A 20,277-nucleotide genomic window follows, 5' to 3' on the forward strand; every position below is an offset into this window, starting at 1 on the left:
TAATAAAACAAGTGTAACTAGAAACACTCAGAGAGTAAATACCAAGTCATTGTATTTTTTTTTGTTGTTGTTGTTGTTGTTGTTTTACCAATGATTGTGGACATTATTTTTGAGTTAGAGGCTTTTCAAAAATTATCCCTACTGTATCTCCTCCATAGTACAGAATCTTTTTTATCATCCCCAAAATCGAAACAGTTGTTCCTTATTCTGTTTCTGAGACTTCCTGAAAATTTCATCAAACTACAACCATTCCTTTTTGAATTATGTTGCTAACAGGCAGGCGTTGAATACATGACCTCCGCCTTCGCAGAGATAATAAAAATGGTGCATATAATCCAAGTAATTGAAACGGGTAGCGGTAGCAGGCAGTAATGGTCAGAATTGTAGTTGGTGTGGGCAGGATTAAAAAATAGTCCAGTGCAGGGCTCTAAGTTACGACTTATTAAAGATCCAGCCAGCCTTCACAATGGTACATCTGGTAGTCTACAAAATCTACACCTTATGCAGCCCCCAGTTCTCTGCATCCTTTGATGCTAATAGATGTCAGTTTGCCAGAAGACAGACAGAGTGGAGGTCCGTGCTAAATCTAAAAAGAAACTTGAACTATCCAACTCAGCTACTGACTGTCTGTTCTATTCAAACATGCTGGCTATGTCATCGCTATTGTTTCTGTTTCTGAATTTGGATATTTTTAGTGTTTTAAAATATTTTGTGACAAACAAAAAGTAATATTAGTCAAAGTTTAAAGGAATAATAAATTACATTTTGTGAAATGTGCTTCATGTAAAATAAATGTTTATTTTATTACCAAAACCAGTAGCATCTTAATGAGTAATAACAACTTAAGGGATTATTTTTGTATTGTAGGTTGGCAAATTAAATATGTTGCTATTGTTTTTCTTGCAGATATATACAGTATCAATACTTTGCAACCACCCAGATTAAAAAGCACCTTTCCAAGAATATTTGATGCTGCAAACTGGCTACACATAAGCACAATATCTACAGAAGGATGTTATAAATACTCTCACTTTTTTAGAATCCTTCCTGCATCCTCCTCCTTCCTCCACTTTCCATCACTCTGTCTTCCCCTCTGTCCTCCCCCGAAGAGATGGAGCAGTAGGACTGGAAGCTAATTTGAAGCCAATCAATATTAGTCTGTGTCTCTTCCTGTGTGTCAACCCAGTTCGGTGCCCTTGTCTTACTGCAGGCAGAGAGGGGAAGCATCCGTTTGAGGACTATCACTTGACTTTAAATCTATGGCAGCCACTAAACACCACTCTTCCAAACACGATGCCGAGTGCAAAGGCTATCTGACTGAATCCAAATGAGATTGATTTAGATGCCAAATCCAGTTGTTAAAATGTTTGCACTGACAAATAGTCCTGTCACTAACTTGATGAACTGCAGAGATGGCATTTTAACTGCTGTTTTAAGGTTTTGTATTTTTGGAGTAAAGCATAAGGATTAAAGATGCTTTGTAGAATATTTACACAGAAGCAAGAAAGAGATGCTCTCGAGCAAACAAACACAGGTGAACCCACGCCTGTGCAGTATGTCCTTTGCCTTTCTTACACGCAACAACACACTATTCAGTCACTGAATCTTTACAAGTTAAGACCACTCCTCTCCCTCTCCCCTTCCTTCCTTGAAACAGCCAATGAGGTTGGTGTCTATTCATGAGCTGGAGTGGGAACAGGCATGTGTAGGCAGCCTGCCACAAGAGGAGGTGTGTCTCCATGAGCCAAGAGTGTGTGTACGAACAGGAGTGAGCTCACACTGAGGGAAGAGGTGGTGGAGTAAAGAGTGTCTGTAGGCATGCAAGTGAGAGTGAGAGAAAGGAGGGACAGGCAAGGGGGAAAGAAAAGCCAGGTGTACTTTACTTAGCTGAAGCTCTTAGCATAAACAAACACAGTAATAACCTTCATTGAAATATATTATAGTGAAGCATGTGTGTGTGTGCGGCTTGCTGAGAGAAACAGAGGGGGATCTCGGATGATACACGGATGAGAGAGAGGAGTGAGGGAGCCAAGGAAGAGGAGCCCAAGTGTGTATCGCCCCGGGGGGAGCTTGCACACACTGCAAACATTGCACACACTCCAGCGGGCACTCAGCACCGTTTCCCTGACAACTAGAATGGGCTGCAATTTGTGCACCTTGCAAAAACGTGAGGAACACTACAAACTGCTCTACGAGATTGCACAGGTGAGTGAGTCATGATGACAGCGTATGATGTAAATAATGACAAGAACAATTTGGGGTTTGGAAACACTGGATTTTAATCCAATAAGCAAGAAAGGCAAAAGATAACCTGAGGGATGTCAGAAAAATGTTGGAAAGAGGAGACAGGTGGCAGGTTTTTAGAGGCAAAAAACCTGGAAGAAAATAAAGGGGACAAGAGAGAAATGTACAAAAATGAGTTTCTTCCAAGCAGCCAGGCAGAGAGCCTGTGTGTGTGTTTCTCTCTCCATCAAAGTGAGTAGTGCTAGTTATTTCTCTTCAGTGGCAGAAGATGTGAGAACAAGTTCAGCTCTTCTGCCTGCTCTGGCTTCAGGGGAATTCATCACGTCTTCTCTGCCTGTGACTGTCTAAAAGCAATACAGTTCAAAGGACAAACCAGCAAATGTGTTCTGCTGTTTTCCTTTGTGTTTGTCAGAAGTGGACTTCTTGACCCATAATGCAAGGTGTTTTCTGCTGCTGCACGAGTGTAAAGAGTCCTATTGAGCAACTGAAAATGATTTGCTGTTTATCAAAAGTAAATTTTTCCATTAATATAATTACGTTTATATAAATATATATGTAGACTGAACTAAAAATGGTCATTTATGATACAAGTCAATATCAACATGCTTACACAGTTTTAAAAAAAATCTGTTATTCAGTAATTGTGCGCAGTTAAATATGGTGAATGAACAACTTGTCATATTGCACTGCGCTTGGCTAGAAAATGTTGAATAGATGGTGTCAGCAAGTGGGAATCTTTTCTAAAAAAAGTTAAAGATTCGACTTTTCTCTGCGCCTATATTTTCTACTTTCTCTAAACCAACAGAGATGTTTTTTGACAGGTTTCAAACTTTAAATCAAAATGTGAACATGCAACAAGCCGCTACATAGTTTCATGACAGCATTATGTTAATGTGTGAAGTAGATTGTGTGGAAACACGTGCATGGGGGTTTTCTCTATAACAGAGTACAGTACAGGCAAGCGTCAGGCCAGGATTCATTCATCATTTAGTATCCTACGGTGTAACAGACACCAGGAAACTGAATACAGCATAATGAGACTGCTGGTTAGTTCAGTAATATATATGCTATAATCATGCTACCATTAAAGGTATTTAATAACAATGTCTAGGCATTTTTAACATTTGATAATTGACACTTATTTTGAGTTAGATAAGATAGCTAGCTTGGTATGGGCACTCAAATAAATTTGACATTACCACTACCTTCCACAACTATTAGATGCTGTTTTTATGAACCGTATTCAGTGCTGTAATCTCAATATAATTTTTCCCTCACACTAAATGCCTCCATGCAGGAATAAGATGCTGGATGTTTGCGTTGTATGCCTGGGTAGAGAAAAAGAAAATGTGCCATTTCTATTAAAGGAAACTCTAGGAGGTCACAGCTTCTTGTGTGATGTTGAAGTCAATGAAATTTAATTGCCAAAACAAAGACCCAAGCGCCTTATGTAACCCAGTGAGAAATTTAACACTGATTAGCTGTTTAAGGATTTATAGAAAAGGATAGAAATTACAGGTGGGGTAAACCATATTGTAGGTATGCATAATGGGATTTTACAGTTTATTTTTGATTAAAAAAAAAAAAGTGATGACTTTTACATAAAATGCTTTAGCTGATTTTAAATAACATGATTCAGAAGAATAAAATCAGTCTGAAGACATTGAGGTTACATCCACATTCAGATAGAGATGATTTTGATTTAAAGTTTTTTATAAAGACAGAATTGTTTAAAGAAATCTATGTATCCACACAAAACCACTTTAAACAATAGTATATACAAAAAAAAAAAAAAAACAGTAACTGGACAGTAAAAGACTGGAGAAAGCTCATCTTCTCTCAGTCCAGTTTCCAACTTTGCTCAACACCTAATCATTATATGGTTAGATGGAGACCTGGAAAGTCTTGCCAGCTACAGTGTCTCTCAGTGACTGTTAAATATAGAGGATCAGTAATGATCAGTGGGTGCTTCAGCAAGCTAGAATCATGCAGATCTCTCTTTGCGAAGGAAGCACTGATAAAGTCACATACAAGATTATCCTAGAAAAACATTTACTTCCTTATGCTAAAACTCTGCTTCCCAACTCAGATTGTTACAGCAGGACAATCCTCCAGGCCACACAGCCAGGTGAACTAAGGTCTGGATGGAGGATCATCACATCAAGAGCCTGTCATGGCCTGCTCAATCTCCAAATCTGAACCCTGTTGAAAACCTTTAGAATGACAACAAAGGGAAGATGAATGGTCACAAACCGTCCAGCCAAGCTGAGTGGTTAGATTTTTTGCAGAAAGAGTGGTAGAAAATAACCCAACAATTTGAGCAGTGTTCTGCTACTTTTTCAAAAGCTGGCTTTATTTATATGTCGCAGCTGTTGGTTTTTTTTCACCTTAAAGTTATGGTAGAGGGCTATGGCATTATCGGTTTAGCAAAGATGTCTACGGGTTGTAAACATAGAAACAAAACATGAAATAACAGCAGATGCAACATAAAATGTGTTTGAATGGTGATTGGCTAGAACGAATGCAGAAAGGACCATCATAGTTTTATTTCTGCATCACACTGTGGGACTCTTGGCAATGCGGACGATGTCCAAGAATGCTCTATGTGTGTGTGTGTACGGAAGTAAGAACACCCGCTTACTGTTAAACATTCTAAGTGTGTGTGTTAGTCTGCATGACAGTCGGTAGACACCTACGGCTCTCATTACCAGTGTGAAAGAAAGTGGAGAAAGAGAGAAAGAGAGAAAGAAAGAGGTTCACAAGGCAGTAAGTGTGTCAGTGTGACTTTGTCCTGAAATTCGAGGCTGAGGGGATTCTACAAATCCAGGGAGATTTCTCAACAATCCCTCTGTCTCTCTCTGCTTTTATCATACCAGATTCATTTTCTTCACTTTGCTTTTTCATGCTTTCTCCTTCTCTGTAACCTTCATTAGTTCCGCTCTCCGTCTGCTTTCCTCCCTCTCAGCAATCTGTTTCAGCCGCTCATTTTACTTTGGCACACACACAACATTTATTGTGTTTGCCCTGTTTTACTTCCAACAGCACTACACAATAGGACACTCCATGCTTGTTACACCAGCGAAAAACTTAGAATGATGATAATGTAGCTAAAGCCTGGCTGGAACAGGTGCTTAGTATGACAGGCCTGCTGATGTACTGTATTAGCACTTGCCTAGATGCTCCCTGTGTCTCTTGCCTCTTGGTGTCACAGCGACTGGCCCATAGTAATATCATTTCTTCTTGAAAATGAGACCCTTGCCAGTGGGGTGTTGGTATGCTGTTGTTGGAAGTGTGAACTATCTGTTTGAATGTGAAGTGATAAGTTATTCATCATCACCAGTGTAGCAGATTGCGGTTAGGTTAGAAAATGCCCCTTTTATTGCCATTATAAAATCTTGATTATCACTTTAGAAAGATAGTTGAAGTCATTTCTAACCTGGCTCTAACTTGTCAAAATGGTTTATATGTATTTTGGATGGAAGGTAATGGCCTCCTCTTCAATAAGTTTGGAACAGATGTCTCCTATTAAAAACGGAAGCTTTTTAGAGACCAATTTTAGTTTTATGCCTGCAGGCCTGCCTCACTCTCCCCTACACTACTGGCTATCTCTGTTCACAGCTGCACTGTTTTGACAGGACTGCTTGCTGCTCGACCCCGGTTGCCCAGCGGCCACTGAGAGATTTATGACTCTCGTCAGAGCATTTACATTAAATGTTTCATTTGTGATCCCACATGAGTGTGTATCCCTGCACACTCACTCTGCGGGGCTCTATTCAGGTGGTAGCAAATGCCATTCTGTGTATTTTGCTTGTGGCTGCATTAAATTGTCCCACAGCCTCTGGCCTGAAGTGTCTCACAGGACTCATATGTTGTGCTTTTAGTCCTACTAAAATCAGTCCTATTGCATCACACTAAGTGAGTGCAATGAAAGCCCACTTTAATAAGTTGTAAAGTAGGCAGAAAACAAATACCTTTTAACTTTGGCTGAGGTAATAGTGTGTCCAATATGGACTTCACTGCTTATTTTAAAAGAAACTACAACTAAAGATTGAGGTTGTTTAAAATAAACTGGTGCTGGGAAATAATTAAAAAAAATATTCATAATTAAAAACATGATTTTCTACAACTGATTGTGATGAATAATAATAATAATAATAATAAAAAACTCATTCAGAAGAGGTGCATTGAACACTTTTTAAAGTAGATTTGGTTTGCAAAGACTTTTAACTGTTGGTACCACATCCCATGGGCGGGACAAATAAGTATCTACTCAATTCAGTCTCAGTACACGTTACACACCACTGGAAAGTTAAGATTTTTTTTAGATTTAAATAATATATACCATTCCAGGCTACAATCATAACTGTAGATTCATTAAACATTTATTTCTGACCAGTCAAAAAAAGGAATTTATCTTTGAAGCTATACTGTACTCAGTATATCAGATGATACTGCAACAAAAACAGTCCTGTTACATCAGCAAGGGTCCAGTAAAAGTAATCTAGTAAAATAGTCTGTCTGCGATAAAATCCATTAAAATTATTCCTTAAAAATGACAGATTTTTTCAAGCAAGACAATGACCTCATACTTGTGCAATATTCAATACAATTCAACATTTTCTCTTATAATTCGTGTTATGATTTATAATAAGTAACAAGAAATGTACATGTTTATTCAATACAGAGGATAAGTAAATGAGCATATTTACACATGAAATCTATATTCAAAGTGAAAATTTTTAATCTACTATAGAAGTTTTGTATATATTTTAGTAATTGTAACTGTTAAAGACAGAAGTTATTTTTTTATTGACCTTGTTAAAACTTAAAACCTTAAAATAAAATTAAATGCTGTAATAAAAGAAATTTTGGGCTTTACACTTTCTGTAGTAATTCAATGAAATGAGTGTAGTATATTGGAAGCTAGTTTTCAGCAAGTGCATGTTTCTTTTCCCATGTGGACGAAGTGAAGCTTTAGCAGAGCTGGAGGAACAACACACACAGTCTATATGTGTGTATATGGATAAATGTGTCTGGGGAAATGGACCTCGACACAGCAAACGCCTTTAATGGTTGAGATGTGGGATGATGGCCATTCCAAGCCATTACCACCCCTGTGACCTGGGATTTGTCTGTACAATTACAAAGCCAGGGAACAACAGACTTTAAAAAAGACTGAGTGAAGGCATGATAAAATAATTGCTTATGTTCATTAATTAATATGTTAACATGATAATAATGTGTTAACTTGCCCAGTCCTAGAATGAACCCTTAAAAAATCAAGGTTGAGGATATCCAGAAATTTTGTTTGCAGAGTTCACAAATAGACAGCCAAAACTGGATATTTTGACCACTGATGTTAGGTTGTATGCTGCTTTTTCCATTATTTACATGAGGCTGATTTTGTGGTAATTAAGGTGTCTAATGTTGCAGGTTGTAAAATAGAAGAATGGGGGGGACATGGGAAGGAAGACCCCATTTTTGGGGGGAAATAGTTAAATCTGTACTTTCATTCCAGTCAGTTTTCTGACAATATGTATCATTTTGTCCTTGCGTACTTTGTTTAAAGGTGTGTTTGGTTTTGAACTAAGAACTAGGGCAATCTCTGGTGTGAGCATTTCCTCTAGAGACAGATGCTGCGCCTCATGACCAGCCTGTTAGACAGCATAAAGGGGGCTAGACGGACAGCCCTTCACCCCGCCACCACCTATGGTGTCCAGTGAGTGCCACGCAGAGTAAGGGAGGCTATGGTCAGACCCACACAGCCGTCACCGCCATATGGTCAAATCAAACCTGGACCGTGACTTAATTTGTAAAGGGATGTGAAATGTACCAATGCTATCTCTCACATCATCCAGAGAAGCAGAGTCTTTCTCTTTTTTTTTGGACTAAAGGCAAATGTGTAACACAGAAAATAGAACAAGATACTTTGAGTATGATGACACAGAAGATTATCTGCTCTTGTGTATCACCTCTGTTCAGTGTGTTAAAATGTAGTCCTGTCTATCAGAAAAGTGCAACACCCACTCTTTTGTTTCTGTTTTGGTGTCTGGAGCTTTGCAGAAAGTATTGAATGAAATGACCTTTCCATTTTTCCTGCATTTTTCAGCCCCACAAGTTGTCTGTCCATCTGTGTGGGTCAGTGAGTTTGACCTTTTCACCTGTGAGCATAATTTTCTCTGACAAGTCTCTAGCACATGTATACAAACATACACTTGCAATGCACAGTTTTGAAGGACATTTTTGTACTGCTTGTTAAAAAAACAGACAAATCATCCATTTTAACACAGAAGCCGCTGCATCGTAGCAATAATTGCTGATTTGTAGGTTTGTTGTGTTTATTTTGGGATTTTCCTTATCATTTCAGAGAATGGAAGTTGTAGAATTACTGGGGTAAACTCCTTGATTAAAAATAAAATAATTTATTTCTACCCCAAAAAACATTAATCTTGCATTATGCAAATTAACTCTGGTGCTTCACATGGATCATTTGGTGTCTTCCATCACGGTTATAGTTGCTCATTGGAGCACAGCGTGGTGATAATGCCACATGATTTAGAGGTGCATATGGCCTTGTCACTGGCACCATGGGTTGCACATCTTCTGGTTGGTGGCCAAAAATGGAAACAGGAAATGGATGAACACTCATTGACAGCCTTACACAGACAAGAGCATCCTTGTGTGTAAGAAAACAGAAATGTGTGATATTTAAGAAAAATATTCATGATTTTTTTTGTTTTATATGATATTGAGTGAGAGATGATTGAAAGATTCTGAAAGTGCAATATTTGCACAAAGCTATGTCTTTATGTTTGCATTTCTATGAGCAAACATACCCTTTCTATCTGTGTGTGAGGGGGTTGGTGGGTGTGTGTTGGGAGGGCATAAAGTCAAGGGAACACAGATCCCGTGTGGTTGGGGGAAGGCAAGGCCAGCAACAATCGCCGTTTTGCTCCACCAGCCAACAATCTCTCCCTGCGTTGGCTCTGATAAGCTCAGGATGAAAAGCCTTTCTCTGGGCAGAGTGACACTTCTCACCCCCTCTTTTTTACAAGGCAAAGGGTGCACACATGATGCATGTAAACACAATTGCACAGCACAAAGGTAGATATGCATATTTGCACTGACTTTATGAGTGTTTGTACCACCCATCCATTCATCAGTTTTAGTCTGGTTTTTCCCATTTTCTACAACAATGTTAAAATGTCCTTCAGACTCTAAGCACCTGACAAGAGGACTTATCAGTTGTTATCAGTGTCTCCCTTAATTACTACTCTCACCAATCAACCAAGTGGCCTGGACAAGATCATATGAGACAGAAAACATAAGAGGAAAAGAGAAAAGTAGGATATAGAAGGAACGGTAAGCAGTTAAACCAATGAAAGCTTGAAAAGATGTGTTGAACACCACCAATAAAGCTTAAATCCCTCAACTCCTTTCTTAACCTCTCCAAAATAACCTCTCACCCTCCTCCTCATCCTCCTCCCATCACTTATCTGTCACCAGACACTGTTTCAAGTCCATTCCATTTCACTGCTCCTGTCTGTCTTTCTCCCTGTGTTTTTGACTCATTAATACATTTTGCCCCACCCTTAAAGATGCTTATTTATTTTATTTTTTTTTTTTTGCTGCTGAAAAGACCCTGGAAGGGACAAAAAAAGCATTTGACAGCACAGAGGTGGCCCTTCATTCATATGTGGCAGAAAAAGCAAGTCATCTTGTCTAGTTCTGATGTATGTGCTGTCAGCCAGTCACTGTTATACTCTTTGACATCAAATGTGCCAGAATAACCCAATAATGCTCCTTATGCCCTCATGCTGCAGGCTATGTTTTGTCAGGTAAGAGAGATACTAAGATAAACCATCTGGAGACGTTATGGATATTGTGAAGGCATTTGCTGCAATCAAAAATGCACATAAACACATGCAATATGCAAGAAAAAAAATACCTCTAGATATTTTGCAATTAATAGAAAGGGGCAATACTTAAATACAACCTGTGCAACATAGAAACCTGCAGTACCCATCATGTTAGCATAAAATTTCTCTGTCAGATCTGTTGAGGAGTTTTCTTCTTTTTTTTTTTTTTTTTTTGTGGCAAAGGTGCAATTCTCGTCTGTGTCACTTACACTACAAAAGGTAAACCTCCACTTTTATCTTGTCTTTATGCTCTTTGTCTCATCATACAATTATGCACAAAGCAGATGTTTTTAACAAAACAACAAAGACTTTGAGTTTTCAGATAACCGCTTGCATTGTCAACTGGTTTTCATTCAAAGCCTCTTGTCACAACTTCTCTGCAGAATATTTCAAGGCAAAATAATTTTCCATGCAGTATTCGCCTTGAAGATGCTTAAAATATGCAAATGGCCTATCATTGTGTCACTGTCAAGTGTGTTTTGAGCCTACTAGCTGTATCCTGGGACCAGGTGGTCTAAAGGGAGATTAAGTTACCCAGAAAGCTGGTGTTGAGTTCGCACTTAACCAACTTGGGCTTAGGGGTCATTAGGCCCACTCAGAGCCTGGCAACGAGTCTAGTTACAGATAGAATAACACTAAACCATCTGCATAGTAGGGGGGTGATTACATTTAGCAGGAGGTGTAACCATGAGCCTTATGCTGATATGGGAAATGCCCCTAGGATGAAGACTGTCTGAAGCTTGGCTGTATTTTTTTTTTTACTTGCTGTTTGTGGAAATGTGTGACCCAGATTTATTAAAGGTGTTAAAATTTGGAATATATGCAATAGCTACTTCTTTAAAAAAGAAATCAAAATTCATTTGAACAAATTAAATTGGATGATTCAGCAAAAAATGTTACAACTATGCCACAATACTCTGCAAACACGGGTGCTCTGCAAGACATGTTGAACACTGGTGCCAATCACCAGGGAATACACATTAAATCTCCGCTGCCACTTACAGTATAACCACAAAGAGCTACAGACGAATCCAGCAGATGTTTTCTGTGTTGCATCATCTTATGGCCCCTCCATTACTGCGAGTCAAATAAAAAACAAACAAATGAAAACAAACACAATAACTCTAGAAATTGTGTGAGGTTTTGGAGAAAGACTATTATGCAAATGTTTAGGGTGTGGTGAGCAGTTAGAAACAATTTTATAGAGATATATTAACAACGCTAAACTATGTCTGAAACTGACGTTGACTCGTGGAAGTGAACTCTGAATTTAACGACTGCAGTGGATGTCACTATTTACGTATGTAAGGGAGCATTAATGGGCCTTTAGGCACCAGCCAGAGTGTAATTACATGAAGAGACAGTTGCTATGATGATGAGGGTCTCTCATGATCCTATTCGCTCTGGGGGCTGTTCTACTCATGAAGATGTCCCAGAAGGTGGGGAATGTTGTATCCATGGTATGCTCAGCTGACCTCAGCACCCTTTATAGGTCCCTCTGGTCACAACCAGTACTATTGCCATACCACTGGGTGATGTTACAAGTCAGATCACTCTCCACCACACCAATGTAGAACATCTTCATGATTTTCAGATAGCCTCTGAACTTTTTCAGTTGTCTGAGGTGAAAAAGGTGTTGCCTTGCCTCCTTCACCTGGCTGTCTATGTGCAGAGTCCTGGATAGATCCTCAGTGATATGCACACCCAGGTACTTGAAACTGCTCACCCTCTCCACCAGAATCCCATTAATCCTCAGAGGGGTTAGTTCTTCTGCTGTCTCCTCCCATAGTCAATAATCATCTCCTTTGTTTTGTGTACATATCGCAGGAGGTCGTTAGCATGGCACCACTCTGCCAGTTTCTCCATCTCCCTGTATATGCCCTCTCATCATTGTTGCTGATGCAACCAACCACCACAGTGTCATCTGCGAACTTCACTGTGGTGTTGGAGCTGTTCATGGCTACACAGTAAAGATTGTACAGGGTGAAGAGCAGAGGGCTGAGGGCGCAGCCCTGTGGAGATTCGGTGTTGTGAGCGTATGTACCACTCTGGCAGAAGGAGTCCCAATGGCTGCAGCAGTTAGCATGCTAACACCAGTGGAGCTAGTGCCAGTCTCAAACTATGCACTATGCATAAAAACTATTCAAGTCCTCAGCCAGAGTGGCGTCTACATTCACCTGAGTGGAGCTCTCCTCCTGTAGTCTGTTATAGTTTGCAGTCCCTGCCACAACCTCCTGGAGTCTTGATGGTGGAAAAAGCGTAGCTCCACTCTCTGTCTCGGTACCTCCGCTTAGCATCCTCTACAGCGCGTTGCACTCTGTATGATGCCACTTTGTAGTCCATCTTGCCAGTGAGAAGTCCTGAGGTGTAGGCGGCAGTCCGCTCCCTCTGAGCTTTACAGATAGATTTGTCCACCCACGGCTTCTGGCTCAGGAAAACCCGGACAGTTGTCATGGGAATGACATCATCTACCAGCTTAGCAATGAAGTTGTCATCTTCATAAACTTGCTGACATCCCATGAGCTGGGCTGGAACATATCCCAGTCGACGTCCAACAGAATATCCAGCAGCGTAGCCTCCGCCTAGTCGTTCCAGTGCCTCATCTGCTTCGTGAAAACCCCCTTCTGTGTCATCTTTTGTTTATACTTTAGCACAAGGAAAACAGTGTTGTGGTCCGATTTTCTACGAGGAGGCCAAGACATAATTTTGTAGCCCTTTTTGAATTGTGTGTGACAGCAGTCCAAGATGTTGTGATGATGCTCTTATATATACAGATCTTCCAGGATTGAACCTGTGTGCAACACTGATCGATATTGTGCAGCCTTATTGGTAACTATTGGTAACATATTAAGTCAGCTTATTTGTTTTATACTTTGGAAGATTTAAAAAGCCATTTCGACTCATGATGCAATTTTACACACACCTTGAAACATTGAATACGATGTGAAGTCTCGACTGAGCCAGGTGAATAAGAAGTAAGTTGCATAACAGCATATCTATTACTTAGCTAATCAGCCATGCTTTTGGGCAAAGAGTATTTTTCACTGCAAGGAGAACTCTTCTCCTGCTCACATCAGGGAATCCCCACTACTGAGGCTGATTCGATACACATCTCAACACGCTGCCAGCTAAACAATATATTAACGATACAGTGAAGCCCCCTGCAGATATGATCCAATACGATTCACCCCTAATCATGAAGTGGTGTGATTTATTAATTATTTGACAATGATTTGACTTTATAAATTCAATTCAAAATGTTTCACCACAGTACAAAAGATTTATATCCCATATCTGGTTTTTAAACAACATTTCAATGATTTTATCATCTGTCTGCATTCGATACTTGGTGCTTATCTATTAAGCAAACAAATAAATCCAACTTAAAAAGAATATGCAATTCAGTATGGGACAGTAAAAGGATTGTTTTATTGCCATTAAACACTAAAACATAAAGAATTTTATATTTCATTACATCTATTGTCAATCCTCACTCTCACTCTTTATTTAAGCAGTTTCTTTTTGGCCTCTTCATAAAAAACAGCAATAAAAAAACAACGACAAAAAACAAACACATTTACAAACAGTCCAGTTCTCACGTACTTTAACTAATAGTGTTTTTTTTTTACAAAACACTTACAAAACTTACATACGCTGAAAATTTCCTCTTCACCTGTTGTCTCGGTTCCCATGTTTGATAGTTAACAATGGAGTGACTCCAACCTCATGACACACACTGGAAATGAGTTTGAATTAGACTCATGGGGGTTCAAAAACACTGGTGCAGAGGAGATAAACTATGTAATGATCAATGTAACCATGGGTTTTACTGATGCAGACACGAAAAATACACATTGCGCATTTAGCTGGTACACTGAAGCTACAGGTGCAGTTGTATCACAAATGTTTGGGTCAGATCACAGATTCAAACCAGTAAATTTCTCCATCCCTAATCCAAAAAAGTGTAAAGCCATTTTTCTACGCCACCAAAAAGCAGACTGTGGAAACTTTGTCCTCTAAGTTATGCTAATATGTTGGGGGCTTTCATGCTTAAACATGAATCACTTGAAAGTGAAAAAGGCAAAAGTTTAGCGAGAAGAAGGAAAATGTTAACTTCACACTCAAGCCTTTCATAAAAAAAAATTTAGATTTATGCAAAAAGCTGCACATAAAGCTTTGATTTTCCTGCTCCCCATTAAGATGTTTTCACTGCCTGAGCTTCAGTATTTTTTCTAATTATCCCGCCTGCACCTGGAGCTGGCTTTTATGCCCTCAACCAATGCAAGTGAGTAAGAATCATTCAAAACTGAACTGAAAATGGGTAAATTTTTTCTTTCTTCTGACAAATGAACATTTTCTCATTGCTTATATTTTTGTATCCCACCTCATATATGTTTTCTTCCATAGATTCTCCCTTAAAATTATAAGATTATGAAGTTGGTTATAATTTTCTCTTGATACTTGCGTTGATGCTTCAAGCAAGAGTCTGCACTAATTTCCTGCTGTTCAGTCAGAATGCATTCAGTCTCAGTTAACCTTTTAATTTCTGGTAATTTATTATCTGATATTTGGATGTGGTGCCACTTTCATGACACTGCAATAGACAATGTGTCTATTCTTAAACTCCAGCACTGTGGTTGGTTCAACAGAATTGAAGGGAAACTTGACAGTACCATCAAAAGATCAGCATTAGATACTGTGCTAAATCTGACAAAGTGATTTTCATTTATGCTTTACCTCAATAATACAAATTCCCACATTTCCAAAAACATTTTTACATTTTTTTTTTTTTTTTTTTTTTTTGTCTCCCTCTCCTCTCCTGCCCCTCAAGTGTTTTCTGGCACCTACCAGGCCAACATTGTAAATGAGAATGTTTTGCATGGTAAAATAATGGTTAAATAATGATAAAAAAAAAAAAAAACGTAGTACATTGATTTGTGTTAAGGTAGCAAACTTGGACTCAAGTCCACAGATGTTTTTACAGACACAGCAAAGCGATTCGTCATTGTTAGTTACTAAACCATTTGCGCCACAGGCAGTTTCAAATTCTTTGTTGGCATAATAGTTCACTCAGGGGAGGTATGCTCAATGCCATTAGAATTGATGATAACAAATATTAGTTCACTGATTAAACAAAAATGCTTTCAGTAAGTAAAGTTAAAAAAATTTAACGCACTTTCTGTTGAATCGCAAAAAATAACTCAAAAACCTCCATTGTAGCTTCAAGATTTGAACAAATAATCCCAAGACAAATGTTTTAGACATCTTTTCAACCCCAGTATGACACTGGGGGCTTGTGCTTACTTGCATTGTCATAAAAGGACACATAACATTTGTAGAAATTACAGATGTGTTTCAGCTAGCTTGTATACAAACAATTCGAGGAATAACACATCATTCATGCAACCTTCAGTCATTTGCTCCTGGGACGCTCTCATTTCCTGTTTTTAAGTCGCTTTTCAAACTTCTGTGGATTCTTGTTTTTATGAAAGAGTGGAAAAAAATAGATACATCAAATAATTTATGTTCCATCTATTGCATAATTTATGAATAAATTGAATATATAATTTTTGTGACGAGTTTAGACTCATATATATACTATATGGACATAACTTAAAGAATTCGAAAAATGGAGATCAGTGGCAAAAACACAAGAATAACTGGCATGCTTAGATTGAGAATCTATGTTGCTTAGCACTTCCATAGAGAAAAGAGAGCTAACCTCTTTTTGAACTTAGCCGTCTGGATGAATTATGTGGGTCTAATCGGTGACCCCCGTGAGTCTAATTCAAACTCATTGCCAGTATGTGTCATGGGGTTGGAGTACGGGCCACTCCATTGTTAAGCTCAGCTCTGTGGCTGTTGTTTTAATGGCAGATGAGAGATTAATGGCGATATAATGACTGTGGGGAAGACACAGTGTAACAATAGAGTCTTGCTACAGCACAGGCCAATTACATTAGTCAGTCAAGGCAACTATCTGCATGAATGCACATACACACAATTATGTGCATAAAGTGTGCATAAAAAAAACAATAATCCCCAGACACAAACAAATTGATGTGTACAGAATTGAAAATGAAAGTTCTTCTGATTGATTGATTTCTAAATGAAGAAGTTTTGCTGTGAACCAGCATTAGTGCTTCCCGTGCCATCAGGAAGAAAACAAACTGCACTAATTCTCAGCCCACTGGCCCCCTGATGCAACAAAATTAGACTAATTTATGCATTGGTGACATGGTGTGCAAGAAATAAGAGCATGGTAGTGGGGCTTGGTGCCCACTCTCGGATTGCTGTAATTGTGATTTGGTTGCTAGGATGTTCAGGGTAATGAATGTCTTGTTGATGCAGTTTGTCATAACCCATGCCATCTGTGGCAGCTTAAAGACACAGAACCTATTAGTTCAAGACAGACACATGATGTATGAGCCCACCAGGCTGAAGGCATTAGTCATAAGAGAATATCCCAGGTTATAGTAGATATCAAACAAGACTGTGGATTCAATTAGACTGTTTTAAGCAGAGCTCTTGACTTTTACCATCAGGTTTTAATTCTTGTGCTACAAGTTGCATAAGGAGCTGTTTCAACTGCAGTTCACATAGTAGGAAGTTGTTTTTGTCTGGAAAGTATCAGCACATATAATGTTGTAGATATGTTGTGACTTAAGGAACATACTCGTAAATCCAAAAAGAGAACTACAAGAAAAATCATGTTTCATTGTAGGGCTGTAATGGTTGGAAACATCTGCATTCATGAGGCCTAATTAAAAGGAAGGTTGCCTTGCATGTAGAAGTGGCACAAAGCTCAAGAAACAAGATTGCTTCTAATGCATTTACTGACACATGATAACCTTTGATTTCCCCTACTTACGTCAGAAATAGCTGATTGGAATATCAATCATAAGTCTCTGATGTTTTTGTGCATGTTTCTACTGTCCGTGTTAAGCCAGGGAGGATAGACGTGCACGGAGATGTCTTTGTTAATGGAGAACTTTAGCTACATGGAATATATTTTACCAGCTGAATCACATCTGTTGAATTACAGTGAAGGTATAAGGTAAAATGAGAAAGAAGAGCCATTGGTCTCAGTCAAGCAAACACAACTACTTGATGTAGTTAGGGATCAAATCACAAACTAAATCAAATATTGTATTTACATTTGCAGTCAAGCTGCTTGTTATATGCAAAGATTGTAAAATAACCATCCTCATTATTATTATAATACTAGAAACTGCTATTCCTGCAAAAAACATCTGTGTGAACTCCTTGTGCTCTATGAATGCAGCTTGAATACATGTTAATTAAAGCACATTTAAAGGCAAATTGTAAAGGTTTAAAGCCTAAACTGGTTTTGACATGTTCCTGATGTTTTAATGAATCATTGCAGAAGGCTTAAGGTAAGCATTGCTACTAAAGCAAGTACGTATTTGATTAATAACAGTTTCAATCATATAACCTCAGCATTTATGTTCCTCAGTCTTGTATATTGAAAAGAAAGAGAAGCAGAAGTTTTAATCCATCAAAATTCATATCCATCTAATTCCTATGTGCTGTGTGCAAGTGTTGTATCTATTAGAAGATGGGTACTCTGTGGACACAAAAGGATGAACATTGTTAGTAAAAAATAGAGTTTAAATGATGCTCAGTGGTGCTAAGGGGCCCAAAGAGTGTCAAGAAATGTTGTTTCTGTGAGACAGCTTAAAACATGTCATGCTTTTGCAAAACATCCATGTAGTTCTTTATGCTTCGAAGACAGATTGTTTTTTCTTGTTTTTGAGGAAAAACACTCAAATCAACTTCACAAAGATGCTGTGTGATGTTAAGGGAATTGACCTGAACAGACTATTTAACAACCATCTTGACAGCAGCTGTTAATTTCATGTTTAATGCGTCATACTGACTTTCTCAAGCAGAACTAATTGGTTGTTTTTGGAGCCAATGCCAGTTTAAAAAAAAAAAACAAAAAAAAACTTGCGCACACACTTGCACACATGGACATAGATGCAGTCACCAGCAAAGAGAAGCACAACAAACAAAACTGAACTGAATTCTAGACAATAATAGTCCTAATAAAAGCACTAAATAAAATCTCCTCAAACCAGTTGGAATGCTAATCAGACACACAAACATACCCTAAGCAACCAACACGAATCCTCCCCATTCCGCATTCTTTCTTTGTCTGATTAGCATTTTTGTTAACATTTAATTGCCTCTCATTAAATACCTTGTCACTTTGATTAATTGGTGTGATACAGAAATGTAAAACGGCAAAGCGTTCCATTGCATACTAAACGGTTGCTGACTGGAAAAAAACAACCTAGCTTGGCTGAAAATGCCATACAGATGTAAAACTTTTAAAGTAAAAGTCCAGTCAGGATTTTTTGTGACCCTTAAATGATGAGAGTTTTAAAATCTGACAACATAGAGGTAGAAGGATGACTTGGTAAAGACATTCGAGTTGACTTTTTCCAGTTTTCTTGTTTTTGAGGAAGAAGTTAGTAAAGCTCATTATGAGCTACATTCTTTTTAGAATAACAAGGACTAATGCGTTATAACCTAAATCCATTTTCTCTCTCCATAGTTGGGAAGTTAATCAGTAGTACTCTTGTGGCAGCGTTTAAACTGTATTGCCACCACTAGGGGAAGGTAGTGAGTGTGAATAATTGCCTGTAACTGTCGCAGTGACTCACACACTTTTTACTTTCAAGTAAAGTTCATATTTGTGATGGGAGCAAAATTTTTCTTAGTGCTTTTGTGTTATCGCAGAGTAAATGCTAATACGGTTAGCGTGTCTGTGGGAATACCACTTCCATTCAGTGTTAGCATTGAGCAAGCACACGTAATGCTAATCATTTTGGTTTTGGTTGCTTCTCATTCTAATTTATTTTGTATTAACGCAGTGCTTTATGCCATGTTATGTGGGTTTTGCGTTTTAACTTATATCTATGTTTTTAATTTATTGCAGTTTTACAGTGCCTTCAGAAGAAGAAGGCTAAATGTTCAGATGCTTCCTGAAGCATCTCTTTTTGAAGAACTATTTACCTATAGGCCATATTGAATATTAACATTCACAGAGGACTTAATATATATATAATATATATATATATATATTAGAAATCATGCTTGTGTGTCACCATATCATTCCAGTTTTGATTTTGTACAATAAAAACTTATTTTTGTTGAAAAAATGTCCTTAGAGGTCACTTGAGGTTTAATGACTTTATATACATTCACAGACACACATGCACGGTCATACACATGCTTTCTCAAAGCACTTCTGACAGCCTCACCTCCATTCAAAAACAAAAAAGGAATAAGTTCCCTGCAGTGCTTTAGCACCATTTCAAACTTCTTTAGTTTATCCATCTGTTATTAGCTGTTGAAATGTTGCTGTTTGTAGAATCATCAGGATGTCTGGAAGCTATCCAGCGCGGACCATCTTTAGAGGAGGAGGGCACTCTGAATCAGCTGTTTGCTTGCCCAGCAGGTGATATGGAAGACACGATGTACTACAGTGGTAACTCAATTCACATCAACAGTAGATATAAATTAACCTTAGTCCTGTCCAGAGAACCGTCTTCAAAGAGCTTTAAAGCAAAACTGTGTAAAAGTGCATTCTCTGTCAGTTTTAGATTCAGAACCACAACTGTATTTCTCCATCACTTCCTGAAACTATGCAGCCTTTGTGTGCATTAATCTCACATTTGAGCAAATATTACCATTAAGAGTAATTTGCATTACTTTGTCATCAAAGCGCTGACTTTGAAAGCCATAGTCAGAACAGAACACAGGCCAGAGTTTTTAAGATCTTTGAAGAATTCATTTTCTGTATGTAATTTGTAATGGTTTTGTTTTTAAATCGGTCAATGTCTGCTGGTTTTAAACACGATCATAAATAAACTTGACTTTTATTGACTTGAATTCTGTGAATGCCATGTCTGGCCTCAGCTTACTCAGGGATTGTACATAATTTTTGGTATAAATATTAGTGACTACCCTGGAAATGTTTAAGTGCCATGGATACAGTTCTTTAAAGACCCCCTACACCCCATCTACGTATTAAGGTTAGGCTTTGAATTATTTCTCCACACAGACACACAGCTGATATAAGTTT

General features: G+C 38.3%; 1 protein-coding gene across 1 annotated transcript in view; it reads left to right on the top strand.

The window, feature by feature from the left end:
• Nucleotides 1-1,802: 1,802 nt before the first annotated feature.
• pdzrn4 (PDZ domain containing ring finger 4) overlaps nt 1,803-20,277 on the top strand; it is a 34,870-nt gene continuing 16,395 nt past the window's right edge. Inside the window, exon 1 of the mRNA XM_041976918.1 lies at nt 1,803-2,205. Within this exon, the coding sequence (XP_041832852.1) occupies nt 2,137-2,205 (69 nt within the window). The 5' untranslated portion in view covers nt 1,803-2,136. The remainder of the gene's footprint in view (nt 2,206-20,277) is intronic.

The sequence above is a fragment of the Melanotaenia boesemani genome, chromosome 23 (genome assembly GCF_017639745.1).
Source record: "Melanotaenia boesemani isolate fMelBoe1 chromosome 23, fMelBoe1.pri, whole genome shotgun sequence".
Classification (NCBI taxonomy): domain Eukaryota; kingdom Metazoa; phylum Chordata; class Actinopteri; order Atheriniformes; family Melanotaeniidae; genus Melanotaenia; species Melanotaenia boesemani.